The 22,200-nt window shown below is 42.0% G+C and overlaps 1 protein-coding gene across 1 annotated transcript; it reads left to right on the top strand.

Moving 5' to 3' along the window:
- Nucleotides 1–298: 298 nt before the first annotated feature.
- LOC130918765 (cytochrome P450 2J2-like) lies at nt 299–20,939 on the top strand. The gene is made up of 9 exons (XM_057840776.1): nt 299–721; nt 4,549–4,711; nt 14,581–14,734; nt 14,803–14,959; nt 15,029–15,205; nt 15,286–15,427; nt 15,502–15,689; nt 18,892–19,033; nt 20,764–20,939. The coding sequence occupies exons 1-9, from the start codon at nt 539–541 to the stop codon at nt 20,937–20,939; spliced, it is 1,482 nt and encodes a 493-aa protein (XP_057696759.1). The 5' UTR covers nt 299–538.
- The last annotated feature ends 1,261 nt before the right edge of the window (nt 20,940–22,200 follow it).

Below are 22,200 nucleotides of genomic sequence, written 5' to 3'. Positions count from 1 at the left end.
CAATGTTTCATTGAAATCTCTCGTTAATTTTTCTTTTCCGTCCACATCAAGGGAGGTTAACCACAGTGCCATGGGCTTTACACTTATTGATGACAATGCGCACGGTAGACACTGGAACATTCAGCTCCTTGGAGATGGCCTTGAGATTGCCCATGCTTCCTCACAATTTATCTTCTCAAATCCTCAGACAGTTCTTTGGTCTTCTTTCTTTTCTCCATGCTCAATGTGGTACACACAAGGACACAGGTTGAGTCAACTTTAATCCATTTTAACCGGCTGCAAGTGTGATTTAGTTATTGCCACCGCCTGTTAATCATTGCTCAAATGTTGTTATGCTCGCAAATTAGCTATAGCAAATGTATGTAATTATATTTAAACGTGAACAACATACAGTTGCGTTTTCAACACTTCCTGCAGCTTTAAGATTGCTTAACCGCTACTCTTGATTTTTAGATAACATGACATAACATTTCCTCCTCCTTTAAAAACAACCCAGACATACCGTTGCCAGACAGATTGAAGCAGTCTGCACAGAATTATGATTTTTCAATCAATTTTTGAGTGTCTTGACATAAGCAGTTTGCTGCTGTTTGGCTTCCTGGCACTGCTGCTGACGGACATAGTGCAAAACTGGCGACCTGGAACTTTCCCACCGGGACCCTTGGCCATTCCTTTTCTTGGAAATGTCTTCACCGGAATGGATTTTAAAGCTTTGGAGAGAGTGAGAGCAATAACAACACCGTCAATGGCTTTAAACACAGGTGTAAAACTGGAAGCATGGGGTCCAGATCCGGTCCGCCATATCATTTTGTGAGGCCCGCAAAAGCCAAAAATGGTCATCTGCCTTTTTTTTTTTTTTTTCTAAAATAAAATTTAAATAACATTCCTATAGTTCTAAATGAAAGATAATTGTAACAAAGATCAGTTGATATTGACTGTTTTTTGCCCTGGTTTTAATTTTTTTTAATAAATAAGGGCTTTAAAATATAAAAAGTTTGTTTGTCCTTTATTCTTATTTTTTTTAAAAACTAAATAAAAAAATGTTGAATTATTTTTTTTATTACAAAATGTAAATGAAGGAAAAATGAATGACAAATGAAATAAAGAACAACAAATATATATTTTTTTAGATAAATATATAAAGAATATTTAGCGGTTTCACGTCTTTTTCTTTTAGGATAATTAAGAAACAACATTTTTGCTAGAATTAAATTTAAATAACATTTCTATAGTTCTAAATGAAAGATAAATGTTGCAAAAATCAATTGATATTGACTGTGTTTTCCGTTGTTTTTAAATAAATGATTTTTTAAATAAATAACTAAATTCTTTAAAATGTGATAAATAAAAGAGTTGTGTTCATCCTTTAGTTTTTTTAATATTAAAAAGACATAAGTAAATAAATAAAATATATTTATTAATTAAAATGTAAATTCGAGAAAAATGACGAATTAAAAAACAAAAAACATTGTTTTTAAATAAATACAACAAATATTTAGAAGTTTGATTTTTTTTCTATTAGGATAATTAAGAAAAAATACAACTGAAAAATATGTCTACCATATCATTTTGTGATGCCCGCAAAAGTCAATCATGTGCATCGTCCTAATGTTTTTTCGCTAAAATGAAACATTTCTGTAGTTCTCAAAGAAATAATCAATGCTCCAAAAATTATTTGATATGGACTGTTTTTTCCCTTGTTTTCAGTTTTTGAATAAATCAATGCTTTCAAATTTAATCAATAACAAAGTGTTTACCAAAAAAAAAAAAAAAAAAAAAAAAAAAAAAGAATCATGACTAGTAGGTTTTTATTACAAATTTTAAATGAAGAAAAATGTGAAGGAAAAATGAATTAAAGAACAACAAATATTTCTTAAATATAAAGAACATTAAGTGGTTTGATTTTTTTCTATTCGGATAATTAAAAAATATAATAATAACAAATTTACATGAGAGAATTTTTGCTTTGGTCACTTTCTTTGTATACTCTATATACTGTAGTTCCTGTTTTCCCTTACATCCAATCCATCTGAACGCATTGGCTGCCATTGACTCTGCCATCCTCTCAGTTCAAATGGACGTCGAATTGGACATCTATTTGTGTTAAATCCAATTAAAGAGTTTTGAACTTAAGTTATCAGAGTAGGGTTTAGATAGTACATCCATTTGAAGTGAAAGGGTTGGCAGTGAATGAACATCTACTAGTAATAAACTCATTCAAAGAGTTTGAATGTAGTTTTACAGTGTTACGAAAAAGTATCTGAACCTTTTGGAATTTCTCACATTTCTGCATAAAATCACCATCAAATGTGATCTGATCTTTGTCAAAATCACACAGATGAAAGAACAGTGTCTGCTTTAACTAAAACCACCCAAACATTTATAGGTTTTCATATTTTAGTGAGGATACTATGCAAACAATGACAGAAGGGGGAATTAAATAAACCATCACATTTGATATTTTGTGTATCCATTGCTGACTTTGGCAGAAATAACTTCAACCAGATGCTTCCTGTAGCTGCAGATCAGTGTGGCACATCGATCGGGACTCATCTTGGCCCATTCTTCTCTACAAAACAGCTGTAGTTCAGGCATATTCCTGGGATGTCTGGCATAAATCGCTGTCTTTAGGTCATGCCACAGCATCTCAATGAGTCTGGACTATGACTTGGCCACTCCAGAACGTGCATTTTGCTCTCCTGAAACCATCCTGAAGTTTATTTGCTTCTGTGTTTTGGATCATTGTCTTGTTGCAGCATCCATCCTCTTTTTAGCTTCAACTGTCTGACAGACGGCCTCGGTTTTTCCTGCAAAACATCTTGATAAACTCTTGAATTCATTCTTCCATTAATGATTGTAAGTTGTCCAGGCCCTTAGGTAGCAAAACAGCCCCAAATTACAATGCTCCCTCCACGATGCTTCACGGTGGGGATGAGGTGTTGATGTTGGTGAGCTGTTCCGTTTTTCCTCTACACATGACGTTGTGTGTTACTCCCAAACAATTAACTTTGGTTTCATCAGTCCACAAAATATTTTGCCAACACTTCTGTGGAGTGTCCAAGTGTCTTTTTGCGAACATTAAACGAGCAACAATATTTTTTTAGACAGCAGTGGCTTCCTCCATGGAGTAACCCCCCCCCCCCCCCCCCGAACACCATTCTTGGCCATTGTTTTACATATAGTTTATGCGTATACAGAGCTATTGGACTGTGCCAGTGATTTCTGTAAATCTTTAGCAGACACTCTAGGGTTCTTTTTTACTTCTCTGAGTATTCTGCGCTGAACTCTTGGCATCATCATTGGTGGACGGCCACTCCTTTGGAGAGAAGCAACAGTGTCAAACTCTCTCCATTTGTAGACAACTTCTCTGACTGTCGATTGATGAACATCCAACTTCTAGAGGTGGTTTTGTATCCTTTCCTAGCTTTATACAAATCAACAATCTATGATGGCAGGTCTTCTTACTAGGGCTGTCAAAATTATTGCGTTAACGGGCAGTAATTAATTTTTTAAATTAATCACGTTAAAATATTTGACGCAATTAACGCACATGTACGCTCAAACAGATTAACAGTGATGACAGCAGTGTAATGTTTGATTGTTACTTGTTTTTTGGTGTTTGGCGCCCTCTGCTGGCGCTTGGGTCCAACTAATTTTATGTGTTACACCATGAGTGAGCATGGTGTAATTATTGACATCAACAATGGTGAGCTACTAGTTTATTTTTTTGATTGAAAATATTACAAATTTTAATAAAACGAAAACATTAAGAGGGGTTTTAATATAAACTTTCTATAACTTGTACTAACATTTATCTTTTAAGAACTACAAGTCTTTCTATCCATGGATCGCTTTAAGAGAATGTTAATAATGATTTGTTTATTATAACAAATCTTGTTGATTTGTTATAACAAATACAGTACTTATGTACCGTATGTTGAATGTATATATCCGTCTTGTGTCTTATCTTTCCATTCCAACAATAATTTACAGAAAAATGTGTCATATTTTATAGATGGTTTGAATTGCGATTAATTAATTTTTAAGCTGTAATTAACTCCATTAAAATTTTTAATCGTTTGACAGCCCTACTTCTTACAGCTCTTTTGACTGAGCAATGATGCACATCAGACAATGCTTCTCATCAAGACATTTCTTAACAGGTGTGTGTTTTATAGTGGGCAGGACACCTTTGAACCACTCATCAGTGATTGGGCACACACCTGACTTAAAATGTTTGGTAAAAATTGGTTTCAATTCAAGTCTAGAGGGTCCACTTACTTATTTTTACCCTTTCTGTCATTGTTTGCATACTATCCTTATTAAACTATGAAAACCTAAAAATGTTTGGGTAGTTTTAGTGAAAGCAGACACTGTTTTTACATCTGTGTGATTTTGACAAAGATCAGATCACATTTGATGGATACTGTATTTATGCAGAAATGTGAGAAATTCCAAAAGTTTCAGATACTTTTTCATACCGCTGTAAGTGCCACATGGCTGGACGTCGATCATCTTCATTGGAACTAAAGGGTGTTTTTTGTTCAGCTGGCAAAGGACTACGGCCCCGTGTACAGCTTGAGGCAAGGCAGCGAAAGGGTAGTGTACATTTCAGGGTACCGCATGGTCAAAGAGGCACTCGTCAACCAACTGCACAGCTTCGTGGACCGGCCCAAAATGCCGCTCTTCGATGACGTCTTCACCGGCACCGGTGAGTGACCCAGTTCAATGAGAATTGGCTTACAGTTTGTCTAGCGAGTGAGCTACATTCTTAGATCTTCTTCTAAGGCAATTCTGTAATAGATTTGCTTCTCTGTTGGACAGATTTTCAATTCTTCTGGAAAATATTTTGATGAAATGTGTTTTTAAATTTAGAATAAGCAGTCAAGCCCCTGTAGTAGCAAAGCAAGCAGCTTTTTTGCTACTTTGACAGCAATTTATTTTTTCACACTCTTCATTTTTTACTTCTTTGGTGAATGATTGGCGTACTGTATATTTGGATCAATCAGGTAGTCCAACTCACAAAGATTGGCATACCAAGCTAGTCAACTGTGTGCTAGCTTGGCATTGCCACACAAATATAGCAACGTATCAGCTTATACCTACTGAAACCAAGTTTGTATTAAAGAAAATATACCTTTTACGTGTTGTCATCCGTTTTTTGTTGTTGTTGAGCATTAGGTGCAGCTCAAAAGTATAACTTTGTTGGCAAAGTCTCTCGCTCCTAGGGTTGTTCCGATCATGTTTTTTTGCTCCCAATCCGATCCCGATCGTTTTAGTTTGAGTATCTGCCGATCCCGATATTTCCCGGACCGACTGCTTTTTTTTGCTCCCGATTCAATTCCAATCATTCCCGATAATTTTTCCCGATCATATACATTTTGGCAATGCATTAAGAAAAAAATGAATAAAACTCGGACGAATATATACATTCAACATACAGTACATAAGTACTGTATTTGTTTATTATGACAATAAATCCTCAAGATGGCCTTTACATTATTAACATTCTTTCTGTGAGAGGGATCCACGGATAGAAAGACTTGTGTCTTTGTATATTGTGACTAAATATTGCCAGTGTAGTGTCAGTCTAGTGTATTTGTTGAGATTTCAGTAAATGATACTGCAGCCATGCCCCAGTGCATGATGGGAAGTGGAACCATGATGGGAAGTAAAACCATGACTGTGCGTTGTGCTACCAATGGATTTATCTTCTCTGCTTTGGGAAATAACTTATGGTGTTAAGACCAAGATCAATTGCCACCTTGCTTCCCCTCATTGCTTCCCATTATATTTCTAATCATAGGGAGAGGGATTGCAAGGTTTTAGCCAATTGAAGAAAGGCTCCAAAGGCTACCAAAATACACTCTACTCATTTTGCGCTGCCTTTTATCTCTCTATATAGGTAAAACGGCATCTTTACAGATTGAGCGCGACAATGAGTGAGAGGGTCGTGCAGCGCATATATTAATAGTGTTAAATATTTTAACGTGACACATTTATTAATAAATTAATTGCCGCCGTTATTGGGATAGTTTTGATAACCCTCCCTTAAGCCTAAACTAAAGACTCTGGATGAGTGTAACATATGTCTGTAACGATAAATACAATTAGAAAACGATTTAATTAAAATATATATATATATTAAAAAAAGGCATGGCCGATATTTTTTTGCCGATTCCGGTACTTTGAAAATGACGTGATCGGACCCGATCGATTGGGACATCTCTATAAACAACCCTTTTATTGTGTTAGAAATCTGCCCACATTCTTGCGATTTAACGGAGCCTGAAAATGCTAAACCTTTGCAGTATATTGTTTCAGGTCAAGATTGATCTGTCCTCAAGCTTTGGTTTGTTTAAAACACCAATGATTTTTGCAAACTTAATATACTCAAACTTGAAAACAGGTCAATTTTGACCTGGACACAGTACAAGGGTTAGAATTTATCCATCTCTCACGTGGGCTCTGCAGCAGGGGTTACGTGTAAAGGCGGGTACACAATATAGTAGGGATGCGCAACTCAAAAGCCTTTTTGAAGACAAACTACTATGGCTTCCAGTCGGGGACCACAGTCATAAGGCGGTAGGTGGGTCCCTGGCTGGGTGCCGGTGGGTCGGTCGGGTATCGGCTGCTCCAGGTGGGGATCCTGTCCTGCCCTGAGCTTCATGGGCCATGGGAGTCCCGCAGTGTGCCGTGTCGGTTAGGGGGTCCGCAGAGGTGGCTCGTGGGCCAGGTGAGTTGTTGGGGCAGGGGACGGGCATGGTTGGTGGTAGGGTGCGACAAAATATTGAAATGGTGATATATCGTGATACTTTGTATCCCAAAAGGTTATCGATATGCTCCTGCAAGAATCGAGATATTGTGGTGACCCTTTATTATTACATAATTCACCCACCGAACTTGTGTGTGGGAGATGTTGTACGTCACGGTCACGTGACACAGACACTTAATAGCCGTGCGTGTTCCATCTGAGTTGAGAGTTCACAGAGAGCAGCAGAATTCCTAGCAAGTTACAAGAGACACATGAGCCGCCGAGCACAGCAAATAAGACTCCATCCAACGTCTTGCCGCTACACTGGTGACCCCAACTAGCCTCGTTCAAGTCTCAGAGGCATTTTTGAGCACTTTAAGCTATGGCGGACTCTAGGTTTCTCGAGCTAGCTATGTTCAACAAGTCTTCTGCGGCCGCGTGGTTTGCGTTTGCGGAGGAGCAGTTCGTCCTCCGGGGTATTTTCGACGATACCATGCGCTTCTACCACGTGGTGGCCGCGCTCAGGTACTCAATGGCGGTCAGAGCACAGCGCTTCGTGGTTTATCCGCCGAAGGTGGACAAGTATAAGGGGCTCAAGGCGCTCCTCCTTTAGACTTTTTGAACCATCGTACAAATTGACTTCAATGACGCCCAAGGTGCCTGCCTCGTGTGCCCTACTGCCCGAGGTTCCCGCCTTCGATGGCAGCGCTTCCGCCCCGATTCCTCGCAGTCGTACTCCTGTCCCGGTGCCCGCGCCACCACAGCCCGCTTCCGCTCTGGCGCTTCCTGACGCCGACGTTGCTGTCTCGCCTCCAGCCCCGCGCACGCTTGCTAGCGTTGCTCTCTGTCGACGCCGCTACACCCGTCCACCGCCTTCTCGGCTTCGGTGCTGATGCGCCCGCCTGCGGCCTACTTAATGACGGTGCGCCTGCCTGCGGCCTACTCGACGACGCCCCGTCCGCCTCGGGCCTTCTCGATGGTGTCCCGTCCGGCCCTGGTTTTCTCGACGGCGTCTTGTCCGGCCCTGGTTTTCTCGTCAACTCTGCGCCTGCACTTGGCCTTCCTAATGACGTCATTCCTGTGCCTGCGTCTCTGGCCGCTGTTGACGTCGCTCCAGCACCTGCGCCTCTGGAAGTCTCTGAGGTCGCCCTTCTACCGGCGCCGCTGGACGCCACCGCCACTGACCTCGCTCCAGCGCCTCCAGGAGTCTCCGAGGTCAATCCTCTGCCAGCGCCGCTGGCCACCGCCGCTAACCTCGCTGCTGGACCGGCACCTCCGGAAGTCTCCGAGGTCACCCCTCTACCGGTGCCGCTGGACGCCGCCGCCACTGACCTCACTCCAGCGCCTCCAGGAGTCTCCAAGGTCAGTCCTCTGCCTACGCCGCTGGCCATCGCCGCTAGCCTCGCTGCTGTGCCGGCGCCTCCGGAAGTCTCCGAGGTCGCACCTCGGCCAGCGCCTGCGGACGCCGCCACCGACATCTCTCCCCGTACACCGCCTTTGGGCAACGATGACGTTGCTCTGGTTTCGGCGTTTCCTCCGCTCCTGCTGCGACCGGTCGACTTGGTTAGTCTCGCCAGTCGCCCTCGTCCCCGGCCTCGACCGGTCGACTCCGACCGCCGCGCCCATCGCCCTCGTCTGCAGCCCCGACTGGGTGGTGCTGCTCGTCGCACGTCTCGACCTCTTCCTCGACCGCAGCTAAGCAACGCGTGCCGCCTCTCTCGGTGTCCGCTTCTCCAGTCACGCCTGGGCGGTGCTGCGCGACGCGCTCCTCATCCTGGACGGCCACCTGATTGTCGAATTCAGTCGCCTGCCGCCGAGCATCCTGGGCGTCCTCCAGATCATCGCTCTTGGTCGTTCATCATCTGGCATCCTCGACGGCCGCCTGATCGTCCGTTTGGTCGTCTTCCACAGACGCCCGAATTCGGGTTGCGCCTGGCATCCTGTGTGGGTGAATTCTGGGGGGACCTGTGTGGTGACCCTTTATTATTACATAATTCACCCACCGAACTTGTGTGTGGGAGATGTTTTACGTCACGGTTACGTGACACAAACACTTAATAGCTGTGCGCGTTCCGGCTGAGTAGAGAGTTCACGAGAGTTCACAGAGAGCAGCAGAGTTCCTAGCGAGTTACAAGAGACACAGGAGCCGCCGGGCACGGCAAATAAGACTCCATCCAATGTCTTACCTTACCGCTACAATATCATTTTAAAAAGGTGTCAATGTCTTTTTTTTTTTTTTTTTTTTTTTAAAGGAACCAACAAGTTGCTACCAAAATCTTCCACCATTATAGTGTCTCAGTTAACTCTAAGGCTGCCTTGGCGTTGCCTGGCACAGCCAGACTATTCTCCCTGTATTTTTCAAACACTGAGAGAAATAGTCTGGGACCAAGCCCATTAACGGCCTCTCGAGCAAGGTTCAAAATCAATCGTCCAATCAGATTTGTTTATTTGCGTGACGTGTTCTTAACGAGTAACGTCACCCGCGCCGAAAGTCGTCTCTACAACAACACGGATGGCGAACGGGAGAGCCGAGAATATGTTCCAATCCGCGGTAAAACCAGTTTTAAATTACCAAAAACACATCGAAACAAGTCATTGACAACAGCCAACATGGCTCGCGCTAGCTATATTGAATAAACTTCTCCATTCTACGCTCACGCTAATTACTTGTCGCTTTAACAACGTCACGTCTGCCTGTCGCTGATTGGTCCACTCCGCTGTCTGTTTGCTGTGGCTTGCTCCGCCCTCGGAATTTGATCCGCCGGACGGTTGCCAGACTCAATTGCTGGAACAGCACTGAGTCTGGTATACCAGGCAAGCCTTGATGGTGCTCGCCACCCAATCCATATAGACTTGGAACGTTCGTTCATTCGAAACCAGAGCATTCACAGTCATTTTGTCAGGTTTTCAGGGCATTTATAGGTCACTTGCTGTCAGAGGCGTAGCAAGGGTCCCCGGGGGCCCCAGGCAACAAGCAACATGGGCCCTTCGAGCGTGTGCAAGTAAGGGGGACAGTTTGACTTGGAGCAATAGTAGAAAGACTGGCAACACAAAAATACCACCATTGGATGCGGAGGTATATACCTTTGTGTGAAATCAGTAGTCGGATTGACCCCTACGACCCACCAAATTAAAAATATTCCGTAAAAAACACTGATTGGTGGAATACCGACCGAAATGAGTATTAAATTTGCTAATAAAATTGTTTAAGATTACTTTAAATGCATATATGTTATATTTTTCTTATAGAGTATTCGATGAGGAATATGAAAGACCCATTAATAGACTTTTTGGGGAAAAATCACCATATGTTTCAGTAAGCACATGAATAATGAGGTGGCCTGTGAAAATCAACGTAAAACAACTCGGCAAGGACTTTCCAGAGAGTACTCGGTGAGTCGCTCTTTAAAAAATCATGTGGTATTAATAGCTGATTGGACTTTCTTAAACATGTATAATCTATGTGACATGGTGCTGATTGGGATTGATAACAGAATCGTTAGATAATCTGCTAATTGATTCCATGGTATTGAAACACTCCCTACACTTGTCGCTGCGACAGTGCAGTAAAGCTGCGTGTGCTAAATCTGTTGGATCTCTAGGGGCCCCTGCTGGCTGGGGGCCCTAGGCAATTGCCTGGTTTGCCTAATGGGACGCGACGCCTCTGCTTGCTGTTCATTTTAGGGCATTTCCAGGTCATTTCCTGTTGAGTTCGAGTCACTGCCTATTCATTTCGGTGACTCCTCGGTCTGTAACACAAAATAAACAGGAAGTGACCTATAAAATATCCCAAAATCAACAGGAAGTAACTGAAAATCAACAGGCCTTAAATCAAATTACTTTAAATGGACCAAAATTACCTCATTGCCTGGCACTGGCTGCCACTGACGGCCAAAGACGTTCAATCCGTTTGAAGTGGGAGGGATGGCAGCGAATGAACATCATTTGCTGCCACCTTACCAGTTCAAATGGATTGGACGTCTACTAGTGATAAACTCATTCCAGTTCACAACAGAAGCTTGTTTTTCTGTTTATTAGTTGTTTTTAGAATATCATGGAATTGATTTCCTGACCAATGTATCGATAATCGTTGTATCGCCATATCGGCAGATCATCGTAATCGTGAGCTTTGTATCGCAAACCGTATCGTATCGTGAGGTACCAAGAGGTTCCCACTTCCTTGGTGGTGCCGCGTTGCCTCATCCCATCCCTGAAGGCCGGTTGATGTAGGCGCGGATGGTCCGGGGGACCACCCCGGAATCCGGGGAGTTGACGGCAGCCCCCTTGCTGGCACTGCAAGAGGAGGGAGGGCTGCGCTGACTCACGCCCTCCCCCAATTGGCTGGGGTAGGGCTGTGGCCCTGCGGCGGCTCCTGCGCAGCATTTCCACTCGTCTGCAGGACTATCACATTCACGCATGACTAAGTGTACTTAGACAAACTCTAGTAGAGACACTTTGTATCAGGATTAGCAATCAGGCTGCATTGAAAAGGATGCCAACATATCCACACTCACAAGCAATTCACACAAATACAGTACTGGGTTCTACACCTCGCATGGCTGATTTGTGTACACTCCACCCCTCTCAATCACTTATCTTTCTGACCCCCCCCACCCCTCTTCTTTTTCTTTGGTTATGAGGCCCGCCACATGGTATTAACCGGAAATACAACTACAGTGGTACCTCTACATACGAAGTTAATTCGCTTCAGGACCTTGTTTGTAAGTCAAAATGGCCGTATTTCGAGCAGGATTTTCCCATATATTATATATATTATATTATATATTATATAATACATTATAATTCCATGAATTGGTTCCGCAGCCCAAAAACCTACACTAAATCCTTAATAAATACTGCTGGTACTATTACAAATGGCAATTACACATAGCAAAACACATTAAATATTAATAAAAACTGGAATAATAAAATAATAATAATTCCTTTAATATTGTAACTAATCTGGTTCTAATGTGGCGGACGTTTTTTTGCTGTACCTGAACGCACCGCGTGGCTGACATGACAGTGAGATAGAAAGTGCGGTTCTAATTTTACTTCCTCTTTTAATGTTTTGTTGTTACCGTCAACTGGAGCGGACAGTAGGCGTGTTGTGTTGCACAAGTTCTGAAATAAATCGTGCAAAAGCGCCGCAGTCCTCTGTTGGCTGGGGCGGGGCCCCCTCCTCCCCGGCGCAGCTACAGATCAAGGCAGACTGCCGCTTCTTCCCTGGCGGAATTCGGGCTGACTCTCCAGCGGTTAGAAGCCTAGCGGCTTCTTCCCCAGCGGCTTTCAGGCTAGCTCCCCACTGCGGCCGGCTGCTGAGAGGCGGCCCTCACCCTCATTGCGCCTCAGGGTTCCGTTGCTGGGAGGACCCTCCGGGTAAGCATCACCTTTTTCCCTTCACCACCTGCACTATACTTCTCGTTGATTTCTCTCACAAGAAAATCCGAAGTGCACCCGTCTGCGGCGCTGTCATGTCGTCACATATCTAGCATGTCGTCGGATGTAGAAACAAATGGCGAGTTAAATTTTACATCAGATGTCGAAAAGATCGCGTGTTGAAGCGATCGTAGGTCGAGGTACCACTGTACTAACGATAGCACCAACATATTCGTAGTTAGTGTAGGCGTTCAATCTATTTCTTGTTGTTGTTTGTGCTTCTTCTGTCTCTCTCTCCTTCTCCCTTTTTTTCTGTCCCCCATAACCCCTTCCTGTTCGCTGCTTCCTCCTAATAAAGGAGGCACGTTGAATGATCACAATGATAGTATGTTAGGGTGACCAAACGTCCTCTTTTGCACGGACAAGTCCTACTTTCACGTAGTATCCTCGTCGTCCGGGCGGGTTTTATAAATTCATAAAAATGTCCGGTTTTTATGATTTTTCACGGGACCAATTTGAAGAGAATCCCTCCGGCCGCTGGATGGCAGCGCCTGCCTGCGATGACATAGCTCCTAGTTGTAGGGAGGGAAGGAGTAGTTTTTCTTGTTTTTGTTGGCAGTTTACCCCTATCATGAGGCATTACCGCCATCTACTGGGTTGACGATTTGGCCACAACGCCTGAAGGTTTTTACGATAAATACGTATATAATGGCAACTGTTGACTTCTGTCGGCGCTTTGACTGTAAAATCCTGTTTGGTGTCGCATCGTTGCGCTGCCGATGATTGCAAACTTTTATAGCAAAGTTTGATTTTTGCCTCAGCTAGCTATCAGTAAGCTAAACCGCGCTAGGCATTATGGGAAACGTAGTTTTGAACTGCTACGTTTGGAAACATGCTGGTTGAATAGTTTGTCAGTTTATTTCGGTTTTTGTTTGTGTGTAATCTAGAACATTGAATGAGAATATCAAATGAATGGGAATAACATTTTGTCAAGGACAATTGTCGTGTTAGTAATTTATAAAAATGTTTAGTTGGCACATAGCCTTCTGTGTGTATGTGTACTGACTGGACTACATTTCTATGGGTCTGCATTATATATTATACGTATATATGTATATATTTTTTAAAAGTCATTATTATATATATATATTTTTTTCAAACTGCTTTTTTCCCATCCAGAGTGAGGGGGCACGCTTTAAATATATTAAAGTGATATAGGCATCTTTGAGTGAACTTCGAGTAAAATTCAAGTATCTTGAGGCCGGGCTGAGTGTCCTCTTTTTTGGAAATCAAAATATGGTCACCCTATAGTATGTCATACTCCCGTGTGATACATTTAAGTGTTCAGACCAATCGGACACTCAGATTCCCATTCTCCGTGTCCCAGCCACGTCTCATCTTCAATGCCCTTGCTGATGGAAGGAGATTTTCACTCAAAATCTCTCAATACATGGCCCCATTCATTCTTTCCTTTACACAGATCAGACGTCCTGGTCCCTTTGCAGAAAAACAGCCCCAAACCATGATGTTTCCACCCCCATGCTTCACAGCGGGTATGCTGTTCTTCGGCTGCAATTCAGTATTCTTTCTCCTCCAAACACGAGAACTTGTGTTTCTACCAAAAAGTTCTATTTTGATTTCATCTGACCATAAACACATTCTCCCAGTCCTCTTCTGGATCATCCAAATGCTCTCTAGCGAACCGCAGACGAGCCTGGACGTGTACTGGCTTCAGCAGGGGGACACGTCTGGCAGCGCAGGATTTGAGTCCCTGGCGGCGCATTGTGTTACTGTAGTCCCATCTTTCTGTAGGTCATTCACTAGGTCCCCCCGTGTGGTTCTGGGATTTTTCCTCACCGTTTTTGTTATCATTTTGATGCCACGGGGTGAGATCTAGCATGGATCCCCAGCTCGAGGGAGATTATCAGTGGTCTTGTATGTCTTCCATTTTCCAATAATTGCCCCCACAGTTGATTTCTTTACTCCAAGCGTTTTACCTAATGCAGATTCAGTCTTCCCAGCCTGGTTCAGGTCTACAATTTTGTCTCTGGTGTCCTTTGACAGCTCTTTGGTCTTGGCCATAGTGGAGTTTGGAGTGTGACTGACTGAGATTTAGGACAGGTGTCTTTTATACCGATAATGAGTTAAAACAGGTGCCATTAATACAGGTAACCAGTGGAGCCTCGTTACACCTCATTAGAAGCCAGAAATCTTGCTTGTTTGTAGGTGACCAAATACTTATTTTCCACTCTAATTTGGAAATAAATTCTTTAAAAATCAAACAATGTGATTTTCTGGTTTTTTTCCCACATTCTGTCTCTCGTGGTTGAGGTTTATCCATGTTGATAATTACAGGCCTCTCTAATCTTTTTAAGTAAGAGAACTTGCACAATTGGTGGTTGACTAAATACTCATTTGCCCCACTGTATCTGTTCACATTGTTGCAGGGGTGGGGATGAGCAGTGGTTATCCATGGAAAAAGCACAGAAAGTTTACTGTCAGCCACCTGCGGTACTTTGGAGAAGGCCAGCGTTCGTTGGAGAACTACATCCGAGTGGAATGCAGCTACCTGTGTGAGGCTTTCAAAGAAGAGCAAGGCAAGTTTGGCATTGGTCCTCAAACTAGGACGTCGAGAATACCTGCCATTAAGGTTTTACATTTCCAGGTAGGCCGTTCAACCCTCAATTCACCCTAACCAAAGCGGTCAGCAACGTCATCGCCTCGGTGCTGTTTGGACACCGCTTTGAGTACAATGACGGAAACTTCCGAAAGTTTCTTGAATTGGACAATGAGGCCATCATGCTCGCTGGAACTACAATTGCACAGGTGGGTCCATAGCAGGCGTCTTCACAGCAAAACTGATTAACCTGAAGTTGGGTTTTACTCCATCCACAGCTCTACAACGGCTTTCCCTCACTATTGAAGTATCTGCCGGGTCCGCACCAAACGATAAATGGCAATTACAAGGAGATTGACCTCTACCTGGCGGGAGAAGTGCGGAAGCACCAAGAGGAGTGGAACCCAGAGCAACCTAGAGATTACATTGACATGTACCTTGCGGAGATAGACAAGGTGGGTGACTCCCTACACAACAGTCATGGGCTTACAACTCAAACATGATTGCCTTGAAGTAATTTTCTGTTTTTCTGTAGCTTAAGGATGATCCCTTGCCCTGCTTCAATATTGGAAGTCTGAAAGTATCCATTCTAGAACTCTTGGAGGCCGGAACAGAAACGACGGCCACTACCTTGCGCTGGGCTATGGTGTACATGATGCACTATCCGGATATCCAAAGTGAGTTAGGACATCTCTGTCCAAATCGCGACAGACAATAATTTAACACTTGTGATTCGTCCGGTTCCTCTTAGAGAAGGTCCAGGCGGAGATCGACAATGTGATCGGACAATCTCGTCCACCGGCCTTCGCCGACAGACCTGATATGCACTACACTGAAGCCGTCATCCACGAGACGCAGAGGGTTGGCAACATCGTGCCTTTGGGATTCCCCAAAATGGCCAGTAAGGAGGCCACACTTGGAGGATACGTCATACCAAAGGTAAAAGGAAAAAACGTTAAAGGGAACCTTAGACTTAAAGACTTGTAGGCGCTAATAAGCCACGATTGTTCTCTTTTACTAAAATATGTTATTAGAAACACATAAAATATTGCCATTGATATAAAAATCTATTATATTTAGTACATGTTTTGATCGACGGAGGGCGCCATGTTTTATGCACGCAATGGACGCACGGTGTGATTACGTAGATTGTCACTGTCACTCGACGAATACTGCCGGGTCACTGCAATTCCTTTTACGCGGCGAGACATTCAACACATGCGCTCATCGGCTAAAAGCGGCGAGTACTTACTATTTGTGTTTTATTGCTTCTATAATTACCTTTTCATTGCCTCAAAATACTTTTTGCATGTGTTTCCCTCTCATATTTTGAACTCATTTGCTCCCAAAAACGTATAAATACATTCTATTTTTAATTGTTTCAGCTTCCCAAAAACCTATTCATACGTCTTTTACGTTTTGTTTTTTTTTCTTTACAAGAGGCATCTCTAGGTTCTGTTGCACCTAAACAGCAATGCACAATGCTCAAAACTCATTTTAAAGCAATTAAACTGTCCACTGGAGGGCAGTAGCGCATTATGTAAGAACCCATCTCAGGCCAAGAAAGGAAGTGAAGAAAAATAGTCAGGAAACGGAAGTTGGAGGGATCTTGTGAAGACGCGTGAGAATTTGAGAAAAATGTGGAGAACGGTTGGGCAAAAAAAGGCAAACGACACCGGAGGAGTGTTTTGAAAAGAAAACAAAACCATCGTCAAAGAAGGATTAAAAAAAAAAATCTATCTTGATGAGACAGACGGTGACGGCTAAAACAGCGTCAGGTTCCACACGCTTTCTGCGGAGCTCACGTTGCGTTACTCCTGAGCCTGAGGTTGAAACCAATGATGAAGATGATGAAAAAAGTGAGACTGAACTTTATCCGGACTCATTAGATTACTGGGAACCACCTCATTCAACCGGGAGCAGCCGAGAGCCTTCCCCGTTGTTATGTGCGCAAATAGTTCAACAGTTCAATAGTTTAGTTATGTGCAAATAAATTGTTACTTTGCTATCAAAAGCTCTATTTGTCTTGTTGTTTATGTTATTTTGTAGAACGAAAACAGATGTTTGGGGTGTCACAAAAGCGAAAAATAACTTTGACTTTTAACACAGCTATGTTTGAAATGTATGCTTTTACAAAAAGCTCAATTTCTGTTTTTTCATCAGAAATTGGAGAATTGCTCAAACTAAGCTATTTTCTAATGCTGATTTCAAAAGAATGGAAAAGGTATGAACTAACTTTTTTTTTTCTGCTGAAAGAAGAGAGTCTTTCTTTTGGTGGGTCAATGTTTATACAGCAATTGAACAGAATTTTCTGTGGGCCTTGCAAAATCAGTCAAAATCCAGTAAATGAATGAGAATGAGCATTGTGTTTTCGTGTGGTAGATTTAAAGCAGATTGTTGATCTGTTGACCACATTAGTCACGTAGCATATTTAAACCATTGCACTAGTTAATTCTATCAGCATTTGAACTCAATTGTTTGTGATTTATTATTGTTATTTACGTGTTTATTTGTACTTTAATAAATAATTTAAGTGTTCCAATATGTTTTTGTGAATTGATAAGCGTCAACAAAAATGTCATTGCTAAATTAGTAAGAAAAAAAAAACTTTTATTTTTTCCTTCAAATTATTAGATTAGTCGACTAATAAGAAGGGAGTTGGAAAAGTTTCTGATCTATACTCGAACAATGTTTTACTCACATTCGAAGAGCTTTCTAACAGATTTCATATCCCCAAAAAACATTTTTTTAACTATTTGCAGGCAAAACATTTTATTATTTCAAAATACAAACAGGTTGAATCGGAACCACCACTGTCTATTTTAGAAAATCTGACACTCTCACATCATGAGAAGGGCTTACTTCCCCTATTCTACTTGGTTTTGGTAAAGAGTGATGATGAAAATGCAACTGATAGACTGGAAGCATGGAAATCTGAACTTGGGGAGGCAATAACAGAGGAAGAATGGAACAGGGCATGTTTAAAAGCCCAAAAACAAACTATTAACACAAGAATGAGGTTATTGCAATATAAATGGTTGATGAGAGTATACATTACACCTGTAAAGTTAAACAGCTGGTCCCCTGATATTCCAGACACCTGCATTAAATGTTTAGAAGGACGAGGAACTCTTTTACATTGTGTTTGGGACTGCCCTAAATTGCAAAGATATTGGACAGAAGTGGCACGTATTATGTCATATATTGTTGGGATTGACGTACCGTATAATGCAAAATTGTTTATACTGGGCATTTACCCAAGGGACTCTGTGATCTGCAAAAAAAACAGACTTTGATTGATTTTGGACTGCTACAGGCCAGGAGGCTCGTTGCGTTATTTTGGAAGAAAATGGACACACCTCCAATAAATCACTGGATCAAGGAAATGACAAACTCTGTTATGCTGGAAAAACTAACCTATGTAGTGAGAGGGAAGGCAGATGATTTTGAGCAAATATGGAAACCTTTATTGGACTTTATTGACAAATGGGGTGTACAACTACCTGTGGTATAATAAGTTGTGAAACTACTTGACTTGTGGACGGTTTTGTTTTTGTTGATTTTTTGTTCTGTGTTGTATGTTGCTATAAAATGTGTATAATCAATAAAAATATTGTTTAAAAAAAGATTAGTCGACTAATCGTAAAAATAGTCGGCTGACTAATCGGGAGAAAATTAGTCGTTTGGGACAGCCCTAATCTTCAGTATGTTCTGTCTGTATGCAACTAAACAAAACAAACTGAAAGTGCACGGTAGTTAAAAGTTTAAACATAGGCTTGCAAAGCTACAGTGTGTACAAGCGACAAGCATGGCATCAGATCCAAGATGGGCGTTGCCATTCTAGCGGAAGTGCGGTGACGTTACGTGAAAAACCTATATTAGATGTTGTTTTTTTTAAAAGAGGGGAAAACTGGGAAAAGCAGGCGAGCGAACGTGTTATCTCTGCTACTATAAGGGATTAGCATGATTTGAGCTTATGTACTTATATTGGTTAATGGCACCGACTGAACTTAATACGAGTATCAGGCTTGATACCAAACTGAGTTGAATTAAATAATTACCAGAATTGATATTGGAGCCATAAAAAGGTATTAGTGCAACACTAGTCCCAAATACTGTTACCATCATCATCTGGTTGCAGGGAACAATCATTTTCACCAATCTGGCATCCGTGCTTTTTGACAAAAACGAGTGGGAGACCCCGGACACGTTCAACCCTCAACACTTCCTGGATTCAGAAGGCCATTTCCGTACAAGAGAAGCCTTTCTGCCATTTTCCGCAGGTTTGCATTAGACATCCAGTTCATTTAAACCGGGAGGACTCTAAATGCTCATTTCAGTGCCACTGAGTTCAATGAATGTCATATACAGTGGGGCAAATAAGTATTTAGTCAACCACCAATTGCGCAAGTTCTTCTACTTGAAAAGATTAGAGAGGCCTGTAATTATCAACATGGGTAAACCTCAACCATGAGAGACAGAATGTGTGTGTGTGTGTGTGTGGGGGGGGGGGGGTCACATTGTTTGATTTTTAAAGAATTTATTTCCAAATAAGAGTGGAAAATAAGTATTTGGTCACCTACAAACAATCAAGATTTCTGGCTGTCAAAGAGGTCTAACTTCTTCTAATGAGGTCTAACGAGGCTCCACTCATCACCTGTATTAATGGCACCTGTTTTAGCTCATTATTAGTAAAAAAGACGCCTGTCCACAAACTCAGTCAGTCACACTCCAAACTCCACTATAGCCAAGTCCAAAGAGCTGGCGAAGGACACCAGAGACAAAATTGTAGACCTGCAACAGGCTTTGAAGACTGAACCTGCAATAGGTAAAACGCTTGGTGTGAAGAAATTAACTGTGGGAGCAATTATTAGAAAATGGAAGACATACAAGACCACTGATAATCTCCCTCGATCCGGGGCTCCATGCAAGATCTCACCCCGTGGCGTCAAAATGATAACAAGAACAGTGAGCAAAAATCCCAGAACCACACGGGGGGACCTAGTGAATGACCTACAGAGAGCTGGGACCACAGTAAAAAAGGCCACTATCAGTAACACAATGCGCCGCCATGGACTCAAATCCTGCACTGCCAGAAGTGTCCCCCTGCTGAAGCAAGTACACGTCCAGGCCTGTCTGCGGTTTGCTAGAGAGCATTTGGATGATCCAGAAGAGGACTAGGAGAATGTGTTATGGTCCGATGAAATCAAAATATCACTTTTTGGTAGAAACATTGGTTCTCGTGTTTGGGGAGAAAGAATACTGAATTGGATCCGAAGAACACCATACCCACTGTGAAGCATGGGGGTGGAAACATGCTTTAGGGCTGTTTTTCTGCAAAGGGACCAGGACAACTGATCTAAATGAATGAATGAATGAATGGGACCATGTATCGAGAGATTTTGAGTGAAAATCTCCTTCCATCAGCAAGGGCATTGAAGATGAGACGTGGCTGGGTCTTTCAGCATGACAATGATCTCAAACACACAGCCAGGGCAACAAAGGAGTGGCTTCGTTAGAAGCATTTCAAGGTCCAGGAGTGGCCGAGCCAGTCTCCAGATCTCAACCCCATAGAAAATCTGTGGAGGGAGTTGACTGTCCTGTTGCCCAACAACAGCCCCAAAACAGCGCTGCTCTAGAGGAGATCTGCATGGAGGAATGGGCCAAAATACCAGCAACAGTGTGTGAAAAGCTTGTGAAGAGTTACAGAAAACGTTTTGCCTCCGTTATAGCCGACAAAGGGTACATAACAAAGTATTGAGATGAACTTTTGGTATTGACCAAATACTTATTTTCCACCATGATTTGCAAATAAATTCTTTAAAAATCAAACAATGTGATTTTCTGTTTTTTTTTTCCACATTCTGTCTCTCATGGTTGAGGTTTAGCTATGTTGACAATTACAGGCCTCTCCAATATTTTCAAGTAGGAGAACTTCCACAATTAGTGGTTGACTAAATACTTATTTGGCCCACTGTAAAGCTATTAAACTCACCATGTCGCTTTCTTCCAGGCAAGCGGGCATGTTTGGGTGAGCAATTGGCGCGCATGGAACTCTTCCTGTTCTTCACAGCGCTCCTGCAACGCTTCACCTTCACCGCCGTACCCGGAGAGATGCCCAGTATGCAGGGAGTTCTGGGTTTCATACAGTCCCCCAAAGAGTTTCGCTTCCTCGCCGTACCTCGCTGAACTCACACGGTTGTTTCCAGTTGTTATGATTTAATTCATGTCATACGGTATTATCAGAATTTATTCCAAATAAAATCATGTGGCAATCATTTATTCGTTTTCATATTTTTATTATTATTATAAATATTATATCACTGCAAAATGTGATTTCTGGAGAAATTGTGAGACAATTCTTTACTCTGATTGTCAAAAACTTCCGAGGTCACTTCCTGTTGATATCGTGGTATTTCCAGGTCACTTGCTGGTCGATTACTGATAATTTTGAGCATTTTCGGTATACTTTCGCTTGTTTTTTTTCGGGCATTTCCAGATATTTAGAAGTTTGGATCACTTATCACTTAAAGGTCACCAATGTTCCCTTTAAGCTGCGCGGGCGCGCAATCGCGCACTGCTTGCACATACTCGGCGCACAAGAAAATCTATGCAGCGCACAAAATGAAATTAAACAGAAACGTATTGTAGCATCAATAGGACTACTGTTTGTTGGCGCCGCAGTGATGTGTCAGCGGGACATTCCTATAGGTGCGTTCGATGCAGCAACGCGACGCTCCTATTGGTGAGATCGATATGGTAACGCGATGCTCCGATTGGTGGAGAAAGGTGAGCTTGACTCCTTTGCTGATTTACTGAAGCAACATTCTGCTGCCAATCTTTGCTAGCGCTGCAGTATCAATTATTATCTAATTTGAGAACTGATATAATCTAGTGAATTACACCAACAAATTTGTTTCTGTACCATTTTGCAATGTAACTCAAAGAGCGACAGGTGTCTAGAACAATTTGCTTTCAAATAATGTTTTGAACAATATCTGTTCTTGAATTAAGAACATTTCTGACCTTTCAAAGCTTTTTAAAGATTAAATATACAAATTTATTGCTTAAAATAAGTCTTTAAAGTAGAGATGTCCCGATCGTCAGCATCCCGATCGATCGTGTCCGATCACGTAATTTTCAAAGTATCGGAATCAGCAAAAAAATATCGGACATGCCTTTTTTAAATATATATGTATATATATATATATATATATATATATATACTGTATATATATATATTTTAATTAAATCGTTTTCTAATTGTATTTAACGTTACAGACATAATGCGTTACACTCTTCCAGAGTCTTTAATTTAAGCTTAAGGTAGGGTTATCAACTTTATCGCATTGACGGCGAGAATTAATATTTTTTATATTTATCACGTTAAAATATTTAACGCAATTAACGCATGCGCTGCACAACCCACTCACACATTGACGCGTTCAAT

This window comes from Corythoichthys intestinalis, chromosome 7 (assembly GCF_030265065.1).
Source record: "Corythoichthys intestinalis isolate RoL2023-P3 chromosome 7, ASM3026506v1, whole genome shotgun sequence".
Taxonomy (NCBI): domain Eukaryota; kingdom Metazoa; phylum Chordata; class Actinopteri; order Syngnathiformes; family Syngnathidae; genus Corythoichthys; species Corythoichthys intestinalis.
This window is presented reverse-complemented; position numbering and strand designations above follow the sequence as displayed.

Bases quoted from the DNA above. Each gene is read 5' to 3' on its own strand.
- LOC130918765 (XM_057840776.1), top strand. From the start codon at position 539: ATGATTTTTCAATCAATTTTTGAGTGTCTTGACATAAGCAGTTTGCTG. The intron at 15,428-15,501 runs GTGAGTTAGGAC...GGTTCCTCTTAG, and splicing joins GCACTATCCGGATATCCAAA to AGAAGGTCCAGGCGGAGATC. The intron at 19,034-20,763 runs GTTTGCATTAGA...GCTTTCTTCCAG, and splicing joins CTTTCTGCCATTTTCCGCAG to GCAAGCGGGCATGTTTGGGT.